This window comes from Ylistrum balloti, unplaced genomic scaffold, assembly GCF_031769215.1.
Source record: "Ylistrum balloti isolate Yb309-2 unplaced genomic scaffold, AGI_CSIRO_Ybal_v1 Utg370370, whole genome shotgun sequence".
In the NCBI taxonomy this organism is placed as follows: domain Eukaryota; kingdom Metazoa; phylum Mollusca; class Bivalvia; order Pectinida; family Pectinidae; genus Ylistrum; species Ylistrum balloti.
The window spans coordinates 1,158,193-1,180,205 of record NW_026782260.1 but is presented as its reverse complement, the minus strand read 5'-3'; the positions used below and the strand labels follow the sequence as shown (position 1 = coordinate 1,180,205).

Sequence of the window (22,013 nt, the reverse complement as noted above, 5' to 3'; positions counted from 1 at the left end):
GCTCATACTTACACTTGGGGAGGGGGGAGGTGATTTACAACATTAGGGTGAGCTCATACTTACACTTGGGGAGGGGGGAGGTGATTTACAACATTAGGGTGAGCTCATACTTACACTTGGGGAGGGGGGAGGTGATTTACAACATTAGGGTGAGCTCATACTTACACTTGGGGAGGGGGGAGGTGATTTACAACATTAGGGTGAGCTCATACTTACACTTGGGGAGGGGGGAGGTGATTTACAACATTAGGGTGAGCTCATACTTACAGGGGAGAGGAAATTTACAACATTAGGGGAGGGGGGTGAGCTCAGGGGGGAGATGATTTACAACATTAGGGTGAGTCATCACATTTGGGGAGGGGGGAGGTACTTACACTTGGGGAGGGGGGCGGGGGGAGGTGATTTACAACATTAGGGTGAGCTCATACTTACACTTGGGGAGGGGGGAGGTGATTTACAACATTAGGATGAGCTCATACTTACACTTGGGGAGGGGGGAGGAGATTTACAACATTAGAATGAGCTCATACTTACACTTGGGGAGGGGGGAGGTGATTTACAACATTAGGGTGAGCTCATACTTACACTTGGGGAAGGGGGAGGTGATTTACAACATTAGGGTGAGCTCATACTTATACTTGGGGAGGGGAGAGGAAATTTACAACATTAGGGTGAGCTCATACTTACACTTGGGGAGGGGGGAGGTGATTTACAACATTAGGGTGAGCTCATACTTACACTTGGGGAGGGGAGAGGAAATTTACAACATTAGGATGAGCTCATACTTACACTTGGGGAGGGGGGAGGTGATTTACAACATTAGGATGAGCTCATACTTACACTTGGGGAGGGGGGAGGTGATTTACAACATTAGGATGAGCTCATACTTACACTTGGGGAGGGGTGAGGAAATTTACAACATTAGGGTGAGTTCATAGTAACACTTGGGGAGGGGTGAGGAAATTTACAACATTAGGATGAGCTCATACTTACACTTGGGGAGGGGGAGGATGAGTTCATTCTTACACATGGGGAGGGGGCAGGAAATTTACAACATTAGGATGAGTTCATACTTACACATGGGGAGGGGGAAGGAAATTTACAACATTAGGATGAGCTCATACTTATACTTGGGGAGGGGAGAGGAAATTTACAACATTAGGATGAGTTCATTCTTACACATGGGGGAGGGGGAAGGAAATTTACAACATTAGGATGAGTTCATACTTACACTTGGGGAGGGGGAAGGAAATTTACAACATTAGGATGAGTTCATACTTACACTTGGGGAGGGGGGGTGGGAGGAAATTTACAACATTAGGATGAGTTCATTCTTACACATGGGGGAGGGGGAAGGAAATTTACAACATTAGGATGAGTTCATACTTACACTTGGGGAGGGGGAAGGAAATTTACAACATTAGGATGAGTTCATACTTATACTTGGGGAGGGGGAAGGAAATTCACAACATTAGGATGAGCTCATACTTATACTTGGGGAGGGGAGAGGAAATTTACAACATTAGGATGAGTTCATTCTTACACATGGGGAGGGGGAAGGAAATTTACAGGATGAGTTACTTACACTTGAGGGGGAAGAAATTTACAACATTAGGATGAGTTCATACTACTTAGGATACACTTGGGGGAGGGGAAGGAAATTTACAACATTAGGATGAGTTCATACTTACACTTGGGGAGGGGGGGAAATTTACAACATTAGGATGAGTTCATACTTACACTTGGGGAGGGGGGGGGGGGGGTGGGAGGAAATTTACAACATTAGGGTGAGTTCATTCTTACACATGGGGAGGGGGAAGGAAATTTACAACATTAGGATGAGCTCATACGTACACTTGGGGAGGGGAGAGGATGGATTAACAACACGAGATCATAAAATTATACTCACATCTGGGGAGGTGGGGGATAGATTTTTCACACTAATTTTCTCATAAACAAATATAAACCAATTCATTGTCGGACCATTTAGAAAACAGAAAGTGGCTATAAAGACAATGACTTACATGAACAATGTATTAGACAAATGGACATGGCTTTCAGAGTACCCCATTTCTTCAGGGCCGAGCTAGCTAAAGGCATTTGATCAAATATGATTCATTTTACAGTATACTCTGGAATCAATAAATTGGTTCTAAAATAGAGTAAAACCAGTGATAACAAGGCTGTCTACTGCTTCAGTGTCTTAACTATCAACATACATAACTTTATATCAACTTAATAGAAACAGTTCTGGTTTTATCTAAAGAATCAGGCAAAAGTTATAACCGTATTAACTTAAATCCTTTTTACTGCTTTAGGCTGTAAGTGTATAACAGTCGTAGTGTTGTATCACACTGACAATTAACTAGAACTCCATGAAAATGTCCAGTACATCTTAATTAAGGCAGATGGTCAGGCAGTTAAGGATTCTAGTGTATTAAGACATGTCTTAATTAGTCTGGTATATATTAGAAAGTAAATCTGACTGGTAATTTCTTCAGAAAGGTTCATGGAGGGGTCAGTGTTAGTATGGACATGTGGTATACAGAGACAGGTAATAGTTATAGACAGGTAGAATACATATACAGCTGGTAGTTATAGAAAGATGATAGTTACAGAAAGGTGTTAGTTACAGTCAGGTGGTGGATATAAACAGGTGGTATTTAAATGCAGCTGGTAGTTATAGACAGGTGTTAGTTACAGTGAGGTGATAGTTAGAGACAGGTGTTAGTTACAGTGAGGTAATAGTTAAAGACAGGTGTTAGTTACAGTGAGGTGATAGTTAAAGACAGGTGTTAGTTACAGTGAGGTGATAGATAAAGACAGGTGTTAGTTACAGTGAGGTGATAGATAAAGACAGGTGTTAGTTACAGTGAGGTGATAGTTAAAGACAGGTAATAGTTACAGTGAGGTGATAGTTAAAGACAGGTGATAGATAAAGACAGGTGTTAGCTACAGTGAAGTGTTAGTTAAAGACAGGTGATAGTTATAGACAGGTGTTAGTTACAGTGAGGTGATAGATAAAGACAGGTGTTAACAAGAGATAGTCTACATGGTGTGCTGATCTGGTTTATAGTTGTGTATAGTGGCAGGGCGTTCTAACTTCAGTATCAGGCCAAGTTGTAGTAGTAGCCAATCAGGACATGTAGTACATGAAGATATAAGGACAATACTTATTTGACAATTGATAGACGCTATTTGTACCGCTCTCCCCCCCCCCCCACTCCCCCCATGACAAAAATGTCAAAACCACTTTTAACATTGAGATTAACAGTTATTTTACCTGATATATGTTCATTTCATACAGGTGTTTTCTGACACACCCTAAAAAAATCACCATTTTCAGACACATGGGTATCTCATCTTTAATAAAAATTGGGTGGGGCACAAAATGGCATCTATCTAAAAATTCATAGAGCATAGCTTATTCATCTGTATTAGTTGTTTATTAGACGTCTACTCATCCACCATAAAGTTGTTTTATCAGTTGATTGCTATGAGGAAGCAAGGAAAAGCTTTCAACCATTGACTATAAAGATAGCGATCTCTGACGTAATCAAACACCACAGAAAGTAGCTGCTTCCCTTGACTAGCTATACATATAATCCTTGCTGGTTTTTCTCATTTTTTTTTTCCACAAAAATTCGTGTGTGTTGCATCATCCATTTTTCTGGTTTAACATCTATAAACATTTCACTTAGTTCTGAAAAAACTTCCTAAATCTATCTTCTTAATCTTAATCAAATTCAATTCAAATCCCTTTCACTTTTTTTTTCTAAATCCCTACACTTTTTTTTCTAATCTTTAAGAATCATAATGTTCACTACAAACATCAGAGCTTCAGATTGAAGAAGCCATGTTGCATGTCAGGAAACTAGGCCATAAACACAAAAATCAGATCTTGAGAGGTAATTATACGGAATGTCAGGTAATTAAACCAAAAACCTTTTGATCTAGATTAAGAGATAAAAGTTAAATGAAGCAATGAAAAAAAAACCCAATGTTTTTAAGATGTAAAGTCATTGCTTCCATGCCTAGTATCTAAATATCATTAGTTTGATAAATTTGAAGAATTGTCAAATTCGAACACTGACCCTTTTAAACTGATTAGTAGCCACTTTAACAATTGTCATTAGATATAGAGCACCATCTAACTGATGGGGTGTCTATGACCTAAACCTGTAAATAGGTTCTCCAAATATATGACACTGATTTAGAATTAGGGTTTGTGAATGTAGCTAAAGAAGGGATGGGATAGACTGACAATGATAATGTTATATGCCCTCAGGTGTAGATATTATGTCAAAAGAACACTAAAGATTATTTCCACAAAAAATGAAATTATACCATTTTTACATTAATCTTTCTCTACTGAAATACTTCCATGTATGAGTCATAACAGTTTTGCCAAAATTTCAGAAAAATCTGTTTTCAGAAGATTGAAATATTTCCATTTCGATTTTTTGTTTGTTTTCAAAAGATGACAGTTTCTCTTAATTTAGACTTTGTTTTCACTCAATTTTGAGTTTGCTTTAAGAAGCCAGTTTCTCCGAATTTAGAAGGGTGTTTTTTAGAAGTTGCCATTTTCTCTGATTTTAGAGATTTTTTTAAAAAGAAGTTGCCAGATTCTGCATTCAGCATTCTTTATGGGAGATTTCCTATATTTTAAGATAACAGTTTTTCTTTTTTTCACTGCATTGATCAACCGTATTTTTAAAGCTAGATCTGACTTAAGAGTTATCTCCCCTGTAAATGAATTTTGCTTTTACTTTGATAGACATCGGAAGTTTGCACTAAAACCTTTGAAAGCAAAATTGGAAAAGTTTAAACACTGGATATTAAAGACCTCCAGTTATAACCAGTTATATATAGTAACTAGTTTTTTCTGCATGCTTGATCATGTATAGACTCAGAAAAGGATTAATTTCCTATGAAACAATGCTAATGCAAGCTTTTCTTTTCTTTAATGTTTTATTATACAATAAACCTGCTTACTCAAAATCAAGGGGTGGGCTTATCACAAGACAGCTTTCATCTATAATCTTAATTCAAGGCATGGGCGCTTATTGTCAGGTAAATACAGCAATGTTTTCTCATAAAATTTGACTTATATAAACTCCTATACCAAGGACTTTTAATTTGTACTCTCAGATTCTGAATGTATTCTACTTGATATCATGATTTATGGGCCATTGTCAATGGTAGTTCAATGAAGATTAATTGTTTGATAAATGATTTTATAACATAATGATATGCCTTAAACACACATCCAAGTTAACTCATGTTTTTGCATGCCTAGTGTTATATCCTCTCTTACTTACCATATTGCTTGCAATAAGCACCCTCCCCATTCTATAAACAAATGTCAGAATTTCATCACCGTTGAAGCTGCTCATATTGTTAACAAATATAACCCCAAAATTCCTCCTCACAATACTTCTTCTTACGGATGCTCATCTCTATATACCACACAATTTTGGGATATCTCAGCCCTGTACTTTCCTGTGGGACTTCCTCATATTTTGGAGACACTGGAACATGATCCCTGGACTTTTTAGACTAGGACTTGTCTACATTTTGAAGACAAAGATAAATAAGCCCTCGACTTTACCTAAAGAATTGAAATTCTTTGAAACTTGTAATTTCAAGAAATTACACAGAAATTTTTCAGGTCTTACAGCAATTAAAAATATGTATAGAAATTGATCAGGTCTTACAGCAATTAAAAATATGTATAGAAATTGATCAAGTCTTACAGCAATTAAAAATATGTATAGAAATTGATCAGGTCTTACAGCAATTAAAAATATGTATAGAAATTGATCAAGTCTTACAGCAATTAAAAATATGAATAGAAATTGATCAGGTCTTACAGCAATTAAAAATATGAATAGAAATTGATCAAGTCTTACAGCAATTAAAAATATGAATAGAAATTGATCAGGTCTTACAGCAATTAAAAATATGAATAGAAATTGATCAGGTCTTACAGCAATTAAAAATATAAGTTAAAAACACCTAGACTAAAGACTTGTATTTTCTGTATTTTCTCTTTTAGAAAGTAAAGCCCTCGTATCTGACAATTATATAGGTACTCTGGGTGTATCGCTTTCATGTTTGTTATCAAATCAAATTAAAAAAAAAGATTAACCCACAACTGATAAAGTTTTTATATCGACGATATTAATAATTGTTCATTATTGGTTCCAAAAATAAATCATTTAATCATGATTTTTACTTTCATTCTAAATTTGACAAAGACTAGAACACAGGAAGAAAATGATCCCATCAGGTAAATTCTCTGAAGGTTTGGACGCTGGAGAGATGGGCCTAGCTGCCTTGAACTGTCGGTTACAACTGCTACCAATAAACCAGCCTGCCATTATTTGTTAGTGGTAAATATACATGGAACCCATACAAATCTTCTAAACAGGCGTGAAATGAGTTGATCTACAGCCTAGTTATGTCTGACAGGCCACTTAGGTACATTTGCCAATAATATAGGAAGAAGCAAAATGGGGTCATACGGACATAGACAGGAATTAATAATAACGAGGTGAGGAAGGAGAGAAGGAAGAAGAATGAAAGGAAGACAAGAAGGACTAAGGAGAAAGTCTAAGTGACAAGTAGGATGATGACGAGGATGATGACAAGGATGATGATGAGGATGACGTTGAGGAGGATAACATGGCAGGAAGAGGGATGAGGACAACAAGAAGGAGGAGGACAAAGATAAGGGAAGGATGAAAACGAGAGAAAATGGGAAAAAGAAGAAGGAAGACAAGAATAAGGCGAACAAGGCAGGATGGATGATGAGGGTAACGGGGAGGAGGAAGACCAAGATGAGAGCAACAAAGAGGGAGGATTAGGGAAACAAGGATGGAGGAGGACTAGACAGGGGTAACAAGGAGGGAGTGAGGGAGGGAAGATGAGGGCAACAAAGAGGGAGGATTAGGGAAACAAGGATGGAGGAGGACTAGACAGGGGCAACAAGGAGGGAGTGAGGGAGGGAAGATGAGGGCAACAAAGAGGGAGGATTAGGGAAACAAGGATGGAGGAGGACTAGACAGGGGCAACAAGGAGGGAGTGAGGGAGGGAAGATGAGGGCAACGCAAAGGAAGATGACAAAGACATGGAATACAACAAGGATGAGGGCAACAAGGGGGAGAGAACAAGGAAGGGAGAAAAGAAAGGAGAACAAAGAGGAAAGGGATGACACTTGGAACAAGGAGAACAAAGGGATCAGGGATAACGATACAGGGGACACATAACCGTTTCTGCGTTGATCTAGTCATCTAATGCTGGTCATAAACTATACACATTAATTTGCCTCAGATATGTAGAACGAAGATGCGTAATCTCCTGGGACAAACATAATTTGATAACACAAGTTTATAATCAGCCGAATGGTACATAAGTCAAATTGTGTTAGATCTATACCACCTGTCATCAACAAATTAACACCGACATGGTTTTTAACTGCCAGGTCCAATATCAAGTCATCTTCATTATACTAGAGATATTTCCTGAAACTCTTTTTAGTTTTCATGTCCTGAACAGGAACGTCTCCAACATTCATAATGTCACACATTCTGGATTTCCAACATTCATAATGTCACACATTCTGGATTTACAAACAATGTATTTGCTATGATCTTATATAAGTATTCTGATATAAATCTAGAGATCAATTTTCAGTAATACAGTAAGTGATATTTTACACAATGTAAAATTAGTCATGTGATCACTAGTAAAAAATCATTCATATTCAGGATACAGGAGATCCCAAAGGGATCTTCATGTCCAACATTGTTTGATCTTTATTTGTTCTTTAAAGGTTGGATCAGCTCTCATCTTTTCCCATTTTTTTCTTTTATTTGTTCCTATTTATATGAAATTTGAGAATAAGGGACCAAGAGTAATATACATACGAAATTTGAGAAAGATTCATGTAGCACTCCTCAAGCATTAACAAATTTTCATTTTCAAAATTCAACATGGCTGCCTGTCAGCCATCTTGATTTTCAGATCAATCCAAAAATGAAAGCTTTACAACTAAGATATGTCCTCCACTTCTCAAGAAATAACCAAAAAAAAACATTCAAAGTCAAAATCCAAGATGGCAAATGGTCAGCTATTTTGCTTTTCTGATCAGTACTAAAATCAAACGGGCACAACTAGAGATCAAGGGAAACGTACATATGAAATTTGAAAGAGATCCATCCAGTATTAAATGGCAATAACGAACTTTGTCAAAATTCAAGATAGCTACTTGTTGGACTTTTTGTTTTTTTGATTAGTCCTAAGATTGTAGGCACAAAAGGGACCAAGGGAAACCTACATATGAATATAAAAATGATCCATTCCGTACTCTTCACGAAAAAGTGATATTTTTATAGATGGACACATGGACCATAAAGGTGTGGCAATTTCAACAGCCTACCATCTAATTATTGCTGGTGGGCTAAAAAATTTCAAACACTCCTGCTTCATTTCCTTTCGAGATAAACTCTTATCCTTTTTGCTCATGAACTGCTATATTTGAATCTCATCTGAGCAGGAATTTTTCCCTGGACATACTTTGGATAGTGAAGAATCCAAAGTGTACAATGTACCAAGTCTATACAGGTAACCATTATGTATACCAAGTCAAAAGTGATTATGTTGCAAATAATTTGGCAGTTGTGTGGATTTGGCACAAGCCGACGTCTGCTTGTGATTTCTGTGATATTGATGATAATATGTTAACTACATGAACTTAAGTGTTCTACCGTTAAGAACTCTTGATATGTTTCTTGGTACTAAATTTTTATGGCAATCCTTAACATGTATTGAGATTTCAATATTGATGGGTGGACTGAGAAAAGACAATCTTCAGTGTATGTAGTACACAGCTGCTCAGACAAGAACTGTTCAGGGAAAGAATGCAAGATTGGGGTTTTTCTCTCTCTCTCTTTTTATTTTTTTTGGATTTTTTGAAAAATGTTTTTCAAGTACTTTTTTGACATCCAAAATACAAATCAGAAAGTAGAAGAAACTAGTATAAATTTAGGTTTTATTTTTTCAAACCACTTATAAACATTGCTGTACATAATGAATAATAAATATCTTCATAATATAAAGTTTTTTTTCTAATTCAAACCATGTAAATACTTATTTTGATAAATAAATAAATAAATAAATAAATAAATAAATAAATCATGATAAATCAATAATTACCCAACAAGCAACACAAACAGCAAAATATATTACACACCCAACATGCAACACAAACAGCTAAATATATTACACACCCAACGGGCAACACGTGTAGCTAAGTTTTCAAAGCTACTTTAAATTTATTTCTAATGAAACTCATACAAATTCTATTGACACCTTGTGCATATATCTCAAGTTTGGACAATGGCCCATTATCACCAGTCCCTTATACAGAGAATACGGATTAGAATATATTTTCCTACATATCTAGGACTGTTAGATCAGACGCAGCCTCTCCAAGATAATAGGGGACATTTGACATTTACCAGTCTCACCAGGCCAATACAACCAGTACTCTATTGTAGCTTGTTTAGTCTACTTAACCATCAAACTCTCAACAGGTTTACATGGATGACGGCACCGTCTAATTGTAAAAATTCATGAAGTAATTTATTGTCAGTAAGTTCAGAACTATCCGAATTCATTTTAATATAGACAGCTCCTTAGATCTTCCTCGTATCAGTGGTCCTTCAGTAAAACTTATAAAACTAACAATAGTGTCAGCTGTCATTCAAGCACCTAGAGGACCCAGAATGCCACTAAAACAGAAACTAGATTTACCTTTCATTCATCAACTTCCGCTAAACAAAGACCTCTGGTAGTTGAAGTGTTAAGCGCTCGGTCTAGCAATCTAAGGTTTAATTCAAGGCCAAATTATATGGCCAATCACAAAATAACAATTCCTAATCTTGTCCCAACAACACTCTAAATGTGCTGAACTTCAACAGGCCTTTTTTCTTTTTTTCTATCCTTTTTTTTAAAAATTTTTTTTGCTTTTTGAAGTATCGGGTAAGGTTGCAAAAATTGTTCTTTTCTTTTTTCCCTGTTTCTGCAATTTTGGAGTATAGGGTAAGATCACACAAAAAATTTCTTTTTTTCTGTCCTGTTTTTGCTATTTTAGAGAATAGGGTAAAGTTGCAAAAAAATATATTTTGAAAAACAAGATTATTTTTAATAGTTCCAGAAAAGAATGGTTTCATTCATGACTTCTTTGACTAGTATTTATCAACTACAAACTTGAAAACTTTAGAATACAGCAAATACCGGGGGGGGGGTATGTTATATATTGTACCTAAACTCTGTGACCGAATTGTGACAAAAGGTTTAAAACAAGCACTACAGAACTTTTATTGAACATTTGTTGCACTCTTGCAATGTTTCACTCTCCAGACTATACACATGTAGATTTTAATATTTGACAACCAACACTGAAGTTTTAAATGTGTCAAAACTTCACAATATTCTTTCTTACAAATTAATTCTTCAAAGTCAGAACAAAAAAATCAAAGAAAATTTATGCAAGAAAGCAGCACCATAGAAGGAATACAACATCAGTTATGCAGACACAGTCATAAATGTGTAACCAAAGTATGTGGGATGGACAGGGCTGAGCTGATCATTCAAGAGTGGAGAAAGGTATGATTGACATCAAATTCACCAGATTCTACCCCTCATAAAGGTGAGATTAGTGGTCAAGATTCAAACCCCCCGTAAAGGAGAGATTAGTGGTCCAGATTCAAACCCCCCGTAAAGGAGAGATTAGTGGTCCAGATTCAAACCCCCCGTAAAGGAGAGATTAGTGGTCCAGATTCAAACCCCCCGTAAAGGAGAGATTAATGGTCCAGATTCAAACCCCCCGTAAAGGAGAGATTAATGGTCAAGATTCAACCCCTCGTAATGGTGAGATTAGTCATCCAGATGCAACCCCCCCCGTAAAGGAGAGATTAGTGGTCCAGATTCAACCCCTCGTAATGGTGAGATTAGTCATCCAGATGCAACCCCCCGTAAAGGAGAGATTAATGGTCCAGATTCAACCCCTCGTAATGGTGAGATTAGTCGTCCAGATTCAACCCCCTGTAAAGGTGAGATTAGTCATCCAGATTCAAACCCCCCGTAAAGGAGAGATTAATGGTCAAGATTCAACCCTTCATAATGGTGATATTAGTCATTAGTAAAGGAGAGATTAATGGTCAAGATTCAACCCTTCATAATGGTGATATTAGTCATCCAGATTCAAACCCCCCGTAAAGGAGAGATTAATGGTCAAGATTCAACCCTTCATAATGGTGATATTAGTCATTCAGATTCAAACCCCCCCGTAAAGGAGAGATTAATGGTCAAGATTCAACCCTTCATAATGGTGATATTAGTCATCCAGATTCAAACCCCCGTAAAGGAGAGATTAATGGTCAAGATTCAACCCTTCATAATGGTGATATTAGTCATCCAGATTCAAACCCCCGTAAAGGAGAGATTCAACCCCTTCATAATGGTGATATTAGTCATCCAGATTCAAACCCCCGTAAAGGAGAGATTAATGGTCAAGATTCAACCCTTCATAATGGTGATATTAGTCATCCAGATTCAAACCCCCGTAAAGGAGAGATTAATGGTCAAGATTCAACCCTTCATAATGGTGATATTAGGATTCAAACCCCCGAGGAGAGATTAATGGTCAAGATTCAACCCTTCATAATGGTGATATTAGTCATCCAGATTCCCCCCGTAAAGGAGAGATTAATGGTCAAGATTCAACCCTTCATAATGGTGATATTAGTCATCCAGATTCAAACCCCCGTAAAGGAGAGATTAATGGTCAAGATTCAACCCTTCATAATGGTGATATTAGTCATCCAGATTCAAACCCCCCGTAAAGGAGAGATTAATGGTCAAGATTCAACCCCTCGTAATGGTGAGATTAGTCATCCAGATGCAACCCCCCCCGTAAAGGAGAGATTAGTGGTCCAGATTCAACCCCTCGTAATGGTGAGATTAGTCGTCCAGATTCAACCCCCTGTAAAGGTGAGATTAGTCGTCCAGATTCAATAACTCATAAAGGTGAGATTAGTTGTCCAGATTCAACCCCCCGTAAAGGTGAGATTAGTCGTCCAGATTCAACCCCTCATAAAGGTGAGATTAGTTGTCCAGATTCAACCCCCCGTAAAGGTGAGATTAGTGGACCAGATTCAACCCCTGTAAAGGAGAGATTAGTTGTCCAGATTCAACCTCTTGTAAAGGTGAGGTTAGTGGTCCAGATTCAACCCCTCAAATAGGGGAGATCAGTGTTCGAGATTCTACCCCTCATAAAGGTGAGATTAGTCATCCAGATTCTATCCCTGATGAAGGTGAGATTAGAGGTCCAGATTCAACCCCTCATAAAGGTGAGATTAGTGTTCCAGATTCTACCCCTCATAAAGGTGAGATTAGTCATCTAGATTTTACCCGTCATAAAGGTGAGATTAGTGGTCAAGATTCAACCCCCCCGTAAAGGTGAGATTAGTGGTCCAGATTCAACCCCTCGTAAAGGTGAGATTAGTGGTCCAGATTCAACCCCTCGTAAAGGTGAGATTATTGGTCCAGATTCAACCCCTCGTAAAGGTGAGATTATTGGTCCAGATTCAACCCCTCGTAAAGGTGATATTAGTGGTCCAGATTCAACCCCTGGTAAAGGAAAGATTAGTGGTCCATATTCTACCCCTGGTGAAGGTGAGATTAGTGGTCCAGATTAAACCTCTTGTAAAGAAGAGATTAGTCCTCCAGATTATACCGCTAGTAAAGGATATCTAGATAAAACCTACTAAGTTTATAAATATATAACTGAATTCTTACACAAGAGATTAAAGAGAGAGAAATCTTTTCACATAGCAGCTGGGATAGAGGAGTAAGACAGTAGGATAGGAAAACCCTAGATACCTGACACATATTCCAGTTATGTAAGACTCCAACTCTTAACTTTTTGGTAGGGATGGGGCAGACATTTTAGAAATACTATCCAGTGTTCTGTTACAGATAGAGGAGTTCTATGTTGAATGTTTAAATATGGCCCATATTCTACACTTAAGGAGGGACAGGAAATTCATCAAATACATATTTTCTTTTTTCTGCAAGATTTGTGTCCCAATATGGGCCCCATTCCCAATGGCAAAGCATAAACATTTTCCCAATCAAAGCATTTAATTTCCAAAATAATTGTAATTCTGCTCTGGGTTCAGATTGTTTTGTATTCACTCCAGAAAAAAGAATTAGCGATACCGGAGAGAAGTAAACCTATAAATCATGGTTAAAATTCATTACTCTAACACTTCATTCCAGCTTTCAGATTTTGCTGCATTTTTTCTCAAAATTTAAATTCAAGGGCCATATTCCAAAAAAAAAATAAATAAGTAAAAAATCACCCTGTTAACTACAACCTAGGGTAATGATAGAGAAATTCTAACCAAGGAGAAAAAGTTTTTGAAATCTACTGAGACGTATCTAAAACAAGGCCCATAAGACAGATTTTATATACAGGATACATGAAGGAATAAAGGATAGGGAAATTTTACCAAAAATATAGAAAAAAAACTAAAGTAATGCTAGTTTGTTATTGGCACAAATCTCAATCTGAATATTTACATGTTCACCTAGTCTGCCAATTTTATTAAGTTATTAGTATAATACTTGATTGTCTCATAGCAAGGGTATGCATGCATGACACTGTTTTGAAAGATGGCAACATTGTTTATAACAAACATCTGCTGCCAAGTGTCACTGATAATCTGTTGGAATATTTCGCCCAATGAGAAAACTAGGACTGGTAGGTAGTAACAGCTACTTCCAGAGACTGTGACAATTGACTGAAACCGTAACTGCAATATGTTTCGTCAAAAAACAAAACCAACAAAATTCAACCCTGGCCTCATTTTTTAACGATATCAAAATTAAACATTTGAATTCTACCCAACAGGATATGCCATAAGTAAGTCCAGTGTTTCATCATAATGAAGGGGGTTGCCACAGCTAAGTCGGTAGCGCAAGAATTTTTCAATCGAAGATGAAAATCTAAAGATGTGCTTCAAATTGCAGTCACTAATTAAACTTAGTCAATGACAGTCTATATTGTATTGATCACGAAGCCAAGATCTCTATCAGCAATCTTATGTTATGACATTTGTGTCCTTGACAAATATTTTGTCCAAGCTGTTAGAGATGATAAGGTAAGGGCCTTCCACATGACATTCAGTGAGGTAGCCACTGTGCACCAACTACAAAAAGACCCTGCAGCCTCAATGTGGGTGAGCTGGCTGCACAATACATGGTAATGAACATTTAACAATTAAGCTGTATATCTAAACTTTCATAAGTATTTGTGAAAGTGATTTTATATGAAAATACCAAAAGTGAAAAGCATTGTCCATTTCAACATTTCTCTCAAGTAGTGTGTCTGAAATTTTGCCTTTACAACAATGCCTAATGCTGGTGCTTATATGTGTAGAAGTTGAGAGTACAGGTCAGTGTAATTACTAACTAACCTTGGCAAGTGGGAAGTTCCCTTCAGTCGAACTGTGGAGTGTCTAGCTATAGACAGAAGATTTATAGGATGTTTTTTGTTACTCCTTTCTATTACAGTTTTGGTATCACAGACTACTCTAAGGGTAGAAGCTGTAGGAGATTGAGATGCTTCCTTGGAGATATTGAACCTGGGTTATTGTAGTCTTCGGGGTGGAAGACTTTAAGAAGAGCAGAAGTCGAGAATACAGGTCACCTAATCTGCCTTGGCTAGTGGGAATTTCCCTTTAGTCAAGTGTCCAACTTGAGACCAAAAGGTCACTAGTTCGAACCCTAACGATGGCAGGTTGTTTCTCTTTACTCCTTTATATTACACATGAATGTCAATATATATAATCTAGTGTACATTTCTATACATTCCTGAATGGTTATGTTGGTTCTATCGTCCACTGAAAGGCTGAAAAGCTGTGATAGTGGAAGTAAAACCAGATAAACGAATACAGGTTGGAGACATTCAGTATATATATATATATGACACTGTACATGTAAATGTCAAGTTCACAACTGTAGGCCTTACTGTTGGTCTCAAATCTTTTGGAGATTCTGAGTTGAGATAGCTAGTTAGAACCTGACTTCTATGAAATGATCAAGATGTACATATTCTGTCGAGGCATGGTAAGATCAGTAAAAGCATACAATTGGTAAACTTGGATATAATAACAATACGTCTAGTTCAGTGTGAATCAGGTTATAATATTCACGTCACAAGCATCAGTGGGACAGGATGCATTACGAAACAAAATAAAAAACAGCTGGAAGCTAAGTACCATCTCTCCCTGCCCCCAGGGGACCAGTCGCTTCCCCGGGGAGCTAAGAAGTCGACACGGAAATGTGACTCATTACAAACAAAGAGAGGTGCTTGTTTGGTGACATCGGGTTCATCTGTCATACAACCGGTTCGTCTAACTTAGAAAAATATACTTACCGTCTCTCATCTTAATTTTCTCAGCTTGGCATTTATTGTCCGAGGCCATCTGGAGGTTGTCTGAGATTCTATATCATCTCCATAAAACACATTCACAATAATCACATAGTGTTTCGTCCCTTTACTTCATTTCTTCTCAATACACACTTCGCCATTTTATGACATTTTGGTAGGCATCGAAATTTTCTTACAAACTGTGTAATATTTTAGAAAGGTTCCGAATGAGCTTGCACCAAAGTCTCCGCGAAGCTTGAAATAGAAAGTAGGCAGTAAAATTAGGCTATGTGCAGTGTTTTTGGTTGTAGACGAATACTTATCCGTGCTTTCAAATTGAAAATTAAACGCGTTGATGTAAACCGTGCATTTCGTGTGGTTACACCCAACTGTACTGTACAGGTATTTTATTTTTAGGTGCAAGGGGAAGAACTCCTACACTTTGTTTTACATTATTTTGTATGACTGACATATTGTGAGGCCAAGAGTACACCGGGAGTAGCCATTATTGATTAACAATAGGAGTTAGTTGCCAATGGTGGGACACGTGCACGAGCACAGGTTCTAACATTAGCAACACCCTTCAGTATTGGTGAAGTACTTTATAAAAAAAAAATGAGGAAAGCAAATTTGGTAATGAACAAACATGCTGCATACCTATGATTACCTATTTAGAATTACGTATTCCACACATGGAGTTGAATATATATAACACCATTTACATTTGTTAAAATCAACCGGTTCAACCTTTTAAATGTACATAGGATCAAAACAATGACATGTGACTTATATTTTAAAAATATAGAAAATTGATATTGAATATAAACAGTTACATAGTTTCAAATAGTAATTTCAGGAGAGGATACCAACCAACGCACATGGGGATAAACACTACAAGTTTCATGTTTAAAATCAATCAGGTACGAGGCCGCCCGCGTATGGAACAATCTCCCAAACAACCAAATGATGTCAGACCGGTAGAAAATTAAAGCGTGTCCAGGTGACTTTAACATAGCTTGGAGGACCCAATTTGACATTGCAAACCATGGTCGTGCCATTATTTTATTATTAATATTTTTTATATGTTTTTTATATAAGGTATATTTGAGAGTAAGTTTTGCACGCGCTGAGATCTTGTTTTGTTTTTATTATGACATGATATATTAGTCTCTGTTATATCCTAGTATCGTTGTTACTACGTATTGATATGCTTTGTCTGTGATGATTTATAGAGCTCGCCTTTCGTTTAATCTTCTGTTGTAATTGTGTATATTGTTTAACTGTCATTCCTGCATGAATTTTTGTTGTGTTCATTTTACACATGTTTGTCGATGTACAATCACTTCAGATCTTTTGTTGTATCTTTGAAATATTCGACATCAAATAAAGACTATTGCACTGTGTTGTGATTTTATTGGTTTTAAATTAGGAAAAAATAAATTAAAAACAATAACCAAAAGCTGCCGCGTAAACAGGGATTGGTGAGCATGTTCAAATCCGTTTTATAAAACGGATTTTATGGGTTATCAAACTTGTGATAAATGCCAAAAGTCACATATCGTTTTTTTTAGAATAAAGATCACTGGTAGTCTCAGCGGGATCGTTGACATTTTTAAGAAAATTCACTATTCTTTTCCAACATTTTAGAACCTGTGATAACATGAATATAATGTTTCAGTCGATAGTAGCTGCTTGACTTGCTTGTTGAATACAAGTGATGCCGAGATCAACAGTAAAATGTACCAGAAATTTTCTCAAGAACAGATGATTTGAGAGACGCAATATTCAGTTATTGAGCGGCTGTTTAGAACATACAGAGTTTTACCATAATTCAAATGATTAAAAACGCGTTGAATACTTTAGTGCGATGGTCCCAAATCACACTTGACCAAACAAATAGTAATATTGTGATATGGTCATTCGTGAGAAGGCATTCCATTGGTCACATCATTGATTGGATGATGCGTCCACTTCCTGTTTTGAATCCATACCGAGCGCCATATTGGTAACCGTTTTGATTATTGATAATCTACAGTGCGGAATATCCAGTAGATGAATGCCCGATTACTAATTGTCAATGGCATTTATTTGTATCATGAACTCCAGTTTGTTAAGTAATGTTTTAGAGAAATTTATTGTTTCTGATATTGTGTAATATTTAAAGACAATATAGATACTATTTTAGTTGCATCTTTTGAATGTGGTCTTAATAAACCACTTTTTTTGCATGTGGCTCCATCTTGAAGCGAATCCAAAAGGTGTGTTTTGAACCTTCGATTTTCAACAATCATCAACAATCGGTAATTATAACAACAGACAAAATGGCGTCGAATCAGGTGGGACCATCTTGAAGGAAAGTCATGGTCTGAATTGACGGAATATGGCAGGTTATTTGCTTTGTTTTGGATAAATAAATAAGTTGATTTATTGAATATTATTGTTACACTATTATGTCATTGTCAATATAATTGGTGACTTGTAATCTAAAAATCATATTCCAATCCATCCTCTCCCACCAATACAACTTTTCTTTAAACTCTAAATCCGTCTCTAAATTCCTAACGCTAACACCAGCGAAATTATCTCTAACTTCAAATCTCAACTAGTTTTAATTTCTATCGCGTGAAATTAATGTTTAATTTTTCTTAGAATTCCATACGCTGGTACTAATTACGTTCTCCTATTTCCGCCAGTTCAATGTCAACTGAACACTCTATTACCAATACAGAACTAAGGTAAACCCATCATATCCACACATACAGCTTCTACACTAACAGTCTCCCATATCTCTACATTAACGTGTTGTAATTATCAACAGTTCTACTACATGCTTATCCTCAGTTTGACACTATAAATCTACACAAAACTTAGAATAAACTTATCCACTAAACTACAATTCTACACGATATCTGAACTTTTCTAATTTTTTCTATTTCTAGTCCTTACGGTGTTCCGTTATCCTCACTAACTCGCTCTCATTGAATTCCGTAGTCTATCTGTCCAATTTGGAGACTCGTGTTACAATATAACTGTTCCAAATTCCTCCAAATCCTACCCACAATTCCCCATTACTTTGACCCCGAGGTCAGTATCGTCGGACAACACCCACATCTTATGCCACTACAGTCTACACCTGACTTTCCAGAGTACAGACGGTCACTTCCGTTAATCTATATGTACAGCAAATATATATATGTCTACTTTTATCTTTATTCAAATGAAGATGTTTAACTGTCGAACAAATTATTGACAATTTAAAATTCGCGACACGTTAATGCATAACACATGTTTACTCATAGCAGGGACGCCTATAGTTTTGACGTCCCATCAACATCTATGGTCTTTTAGGACGGCCTCCCGGTGTATGTGAGATAGGCGCTGGTGTTGAGTTGGGAACGTCACTTCATGGTAATCTGCTTGTGTTAATATCCCGACTTTTCGCACCCGACCCGACGTTTCACACCCAGCGCAAAAACTGTTCGCACTAACTATGTTTTATTATTTATATAGGTATACCTACTTGTAATGTGTATAGATCTATGCACGTTACGCTCTTTCATGTGATTTATTTCACTTTATTCTCGAGCAGAAAGTGAAGTTTGCTATTTAATCTACAGTTACCTCCCGTTAACCATGGTTCCACTGTTCTATCATCGGCTCTGAACGTTTTTGGAATATTGGGCATGGTCAGTGACTTCTGCTATTTCAATGACTTTTAATTTTTCTTAATGATGTCCTTTTCAACTTTTGTTTCAAAAAGATGGATTTTTAAGAAACACCTTGTTGTTAACCTTTTTTGTATTGACCAATCATACTTAGGTTCAGACATATTTGATTATTTACAGGTTTTCCAGAGTATAATTATTTTTGTGCATAAAACGATAACTTGCATTACCTCCATCATCAGTAAAGTTTGCTTGTTTTTACAGAGTTTAACGTCCTCCCAACAGCCTTAATCATATGAGAACGTGTATGGAAAGTGACACCAAGAGTGGGAAATACAGCTTAGAAAGACGGAAAAAGACAAGAAGAAAGTACCAGCATCTCAATTCTGAAGTGGTCTGTTGACAAGCGACAGATCTACATATACTACTTCATATACATAACAGTTAACATATAACACACATAACTTAACTGGTCCTCATGTTGTAATGTGTTTAATGTTAGGTTAGGGCTGTGATTAGGCTAAGGAGTCGTCTTCTAAATTACAGTTTCAGAACAGATCAGGCAGAATAAACGTGTATCCAAATCTCTCTCATCACTTTCTACATTTCCCCTTTTTACTCAATTTCCTGTCTTTTATCGTCCGCTGAAAGGCCGAAACGCCGTGATTAGCCATCCATGTAGTTCTGAAATGTAGTTCGACTGGCGAATTAAGGGAAGAACTATGGTGTGATATCAGTAATATTAGTAATATTTACGTTCAGTGTATACGTTTTAGACGTTAGCCAATTAGTTCATATGTTCTGATTGGAGGTAACTTTTCTTATGACATCTGTAACTCCAATCTTGAAGAGTTCCGTGTCAAGCCTGTAACGATAGCCAGTCATTTCATGTTCTGATTGGAGGTAACTTATGACTTGTGTAACTCCAATTTTGAAGAGTTCCAAGTCAAGTCTGTAACGGTAGCCAGTCATTTTATGTTCTGATTGGAGGTAACTTATGACTTGTGTAACTCCAATTTTGAAGAGTTCCGAGTCAAGTTTTTAAAATTATTTTTTTCGAATGATAATGTCATATTATAAATGAAACATTGCAGCCATGGTAATTATACTGTATCTCGTAAGATAATGAAAAGGACATTGTTACTGACAACTTGAATCACATGCCCTAATGTTCATATCATGATTAATTTATGTCTTAACGAATGTGTTGTGGTACTAGAATTTTCATACTGGAAGAAATAAAAAGTATATATCACAGTCGAACTTACCAGGTCCTTATGCTGTTACGTGCTTAGTGTAAGCCTAGGGCTACAATTAGGCCAAGGGGCCATCCTCAAAATGATAGTATAAGAACAGGTTACGTAGTACCAACGACCCCTCTCTACCTCAACTCTGTATCCCCAATCTATCCCACCAGTAATAGTTAAATCAGATTGAATTAAAATATTATACACAGAAACAATGTCACTCTCACACTTTGAAGATTCACCTTGTTGATAATACCTATGAATAGCGTCCCGGGCTAGTTAAACACCAAAAGTGTCCGATTCGACATCTGACATTTAATCACGACCAAACATATCAATTACAACTTCTCCGTATTTATTTTAGAGCCAGAAAACTTGCTTTACCTGCCGAACACATTTCCCGCGTCATCAACCAATTTTTAATTTGTTTGACAACGCTAATACGCGTGAACTTATTCGCAGTAGATTGGATTGAAATACATATTGATTTAAGTGTTTTAAGTATTGCTTGGCTGAGTGCCTCAGCTACAGGAACACTTAATAAAACTGACAAAGGACATCCTTTAATTACTGATATTTTACTTGGAAGTAAGGTGACCATTGCATTTGACACTGCTATAAAAACCGATGTAAGAAACTTTGGTCATTTTAATGAGAAAAAAGAACCCAAACCAAACTTTTTTTTCGAAAATAAGTTTTTTAAAAAGGTAAATGGCTTACATATCAAAATAACTTTCTTGGTCAGTTTTCATTATGAAATCCACAAAGTTATTTTTTGTTATAAATCCATTTTATCTCATACGTTACTGATTGAGTAGTGATTTCATGCCTCATTATACAGCAATTCCAGTCGAGTAGTGATAAACGTTAGAGCGTTTCACTCTCCCAGACGTTAAAAATTATAGTTAACGTTGAGGAGACTTGTAGGTTTCCAGAAGATAAGATTGTATTTCTTGCCGTTCTATTTATAGATAAAGCTAATTATACTGGGTTTCATTGCCCGAGAAAGTTCAATCTTTTTCTTAATTTCATCAATCACATGTAAGATTATGTCTTTTAATTTAGGGTGAAACTTCAAATTAATACAGTGAATCCTTCCTGTCGTAGACTTTAATTATGTTTATGGGATATAAGTGACAGCGGATCCTAATTACTTATACTTCTCAGGTACTCGTTTATCAATATAACCCCCGCTCCCCTCCCAACCCCTCACACCCAACCCCAAACCTACCCCCTCCCCCTCCCAACCCCCACCCCCATCCCCACCCTCAAGCATTTTAATGGGAGTAATATTGTATCCGTAATGTTTTAAACCTGAAAAGTAGACAGTATTCCGATCACCATATATTGCCCACTTACACTTAGATCTTAAAATAGACCATTTTCATTGACCCTCCTGAAGAGTCTCTTATTTAACTCTGACCTCCCTCCTTTTCTGTAAGAATAGGGTTGTACTGAAAATGTATACCTTGACGTTGTTCTGTAGGTTAAATAAACTTCTGTTCAAACCCTTCTTGTAATGTTTTTTACAAATATCATTAACTTAAAAAAAAAAAATTTAAACATTAAAAAATCCCACTACACCATGGTATCCGA

At 36.7% G+C, this 22,013-nt stretch overlaps 1 protein-coding gene across 1 annotated transcript in view; it reads right to left on the bottom strand.

The window, feature by feature from the left end:
- The window catches only part of LOC132553976 (cyclin-dependent kinase 14-like), a 46,582-nt gene extending 30,933 nt beyond the window's left edge, over positions 1–15,649 (bottom strand). The window contains exon 1 of the mRNA XM_060218268.1: positions 15,512–15,649. Within this exon, the coding sequence (XP_060074251.1) occupies positions 15,512–15,560 (49 nt within the window). The 5' untranslated portion in view covers positions 15,561–15,649. The remainder of the gene's footprint in view (positions 1–15,511) is intronic.
- Between the last annotated feature and the right edge of the window lie 6,364 nt (positions 15,650–22,013).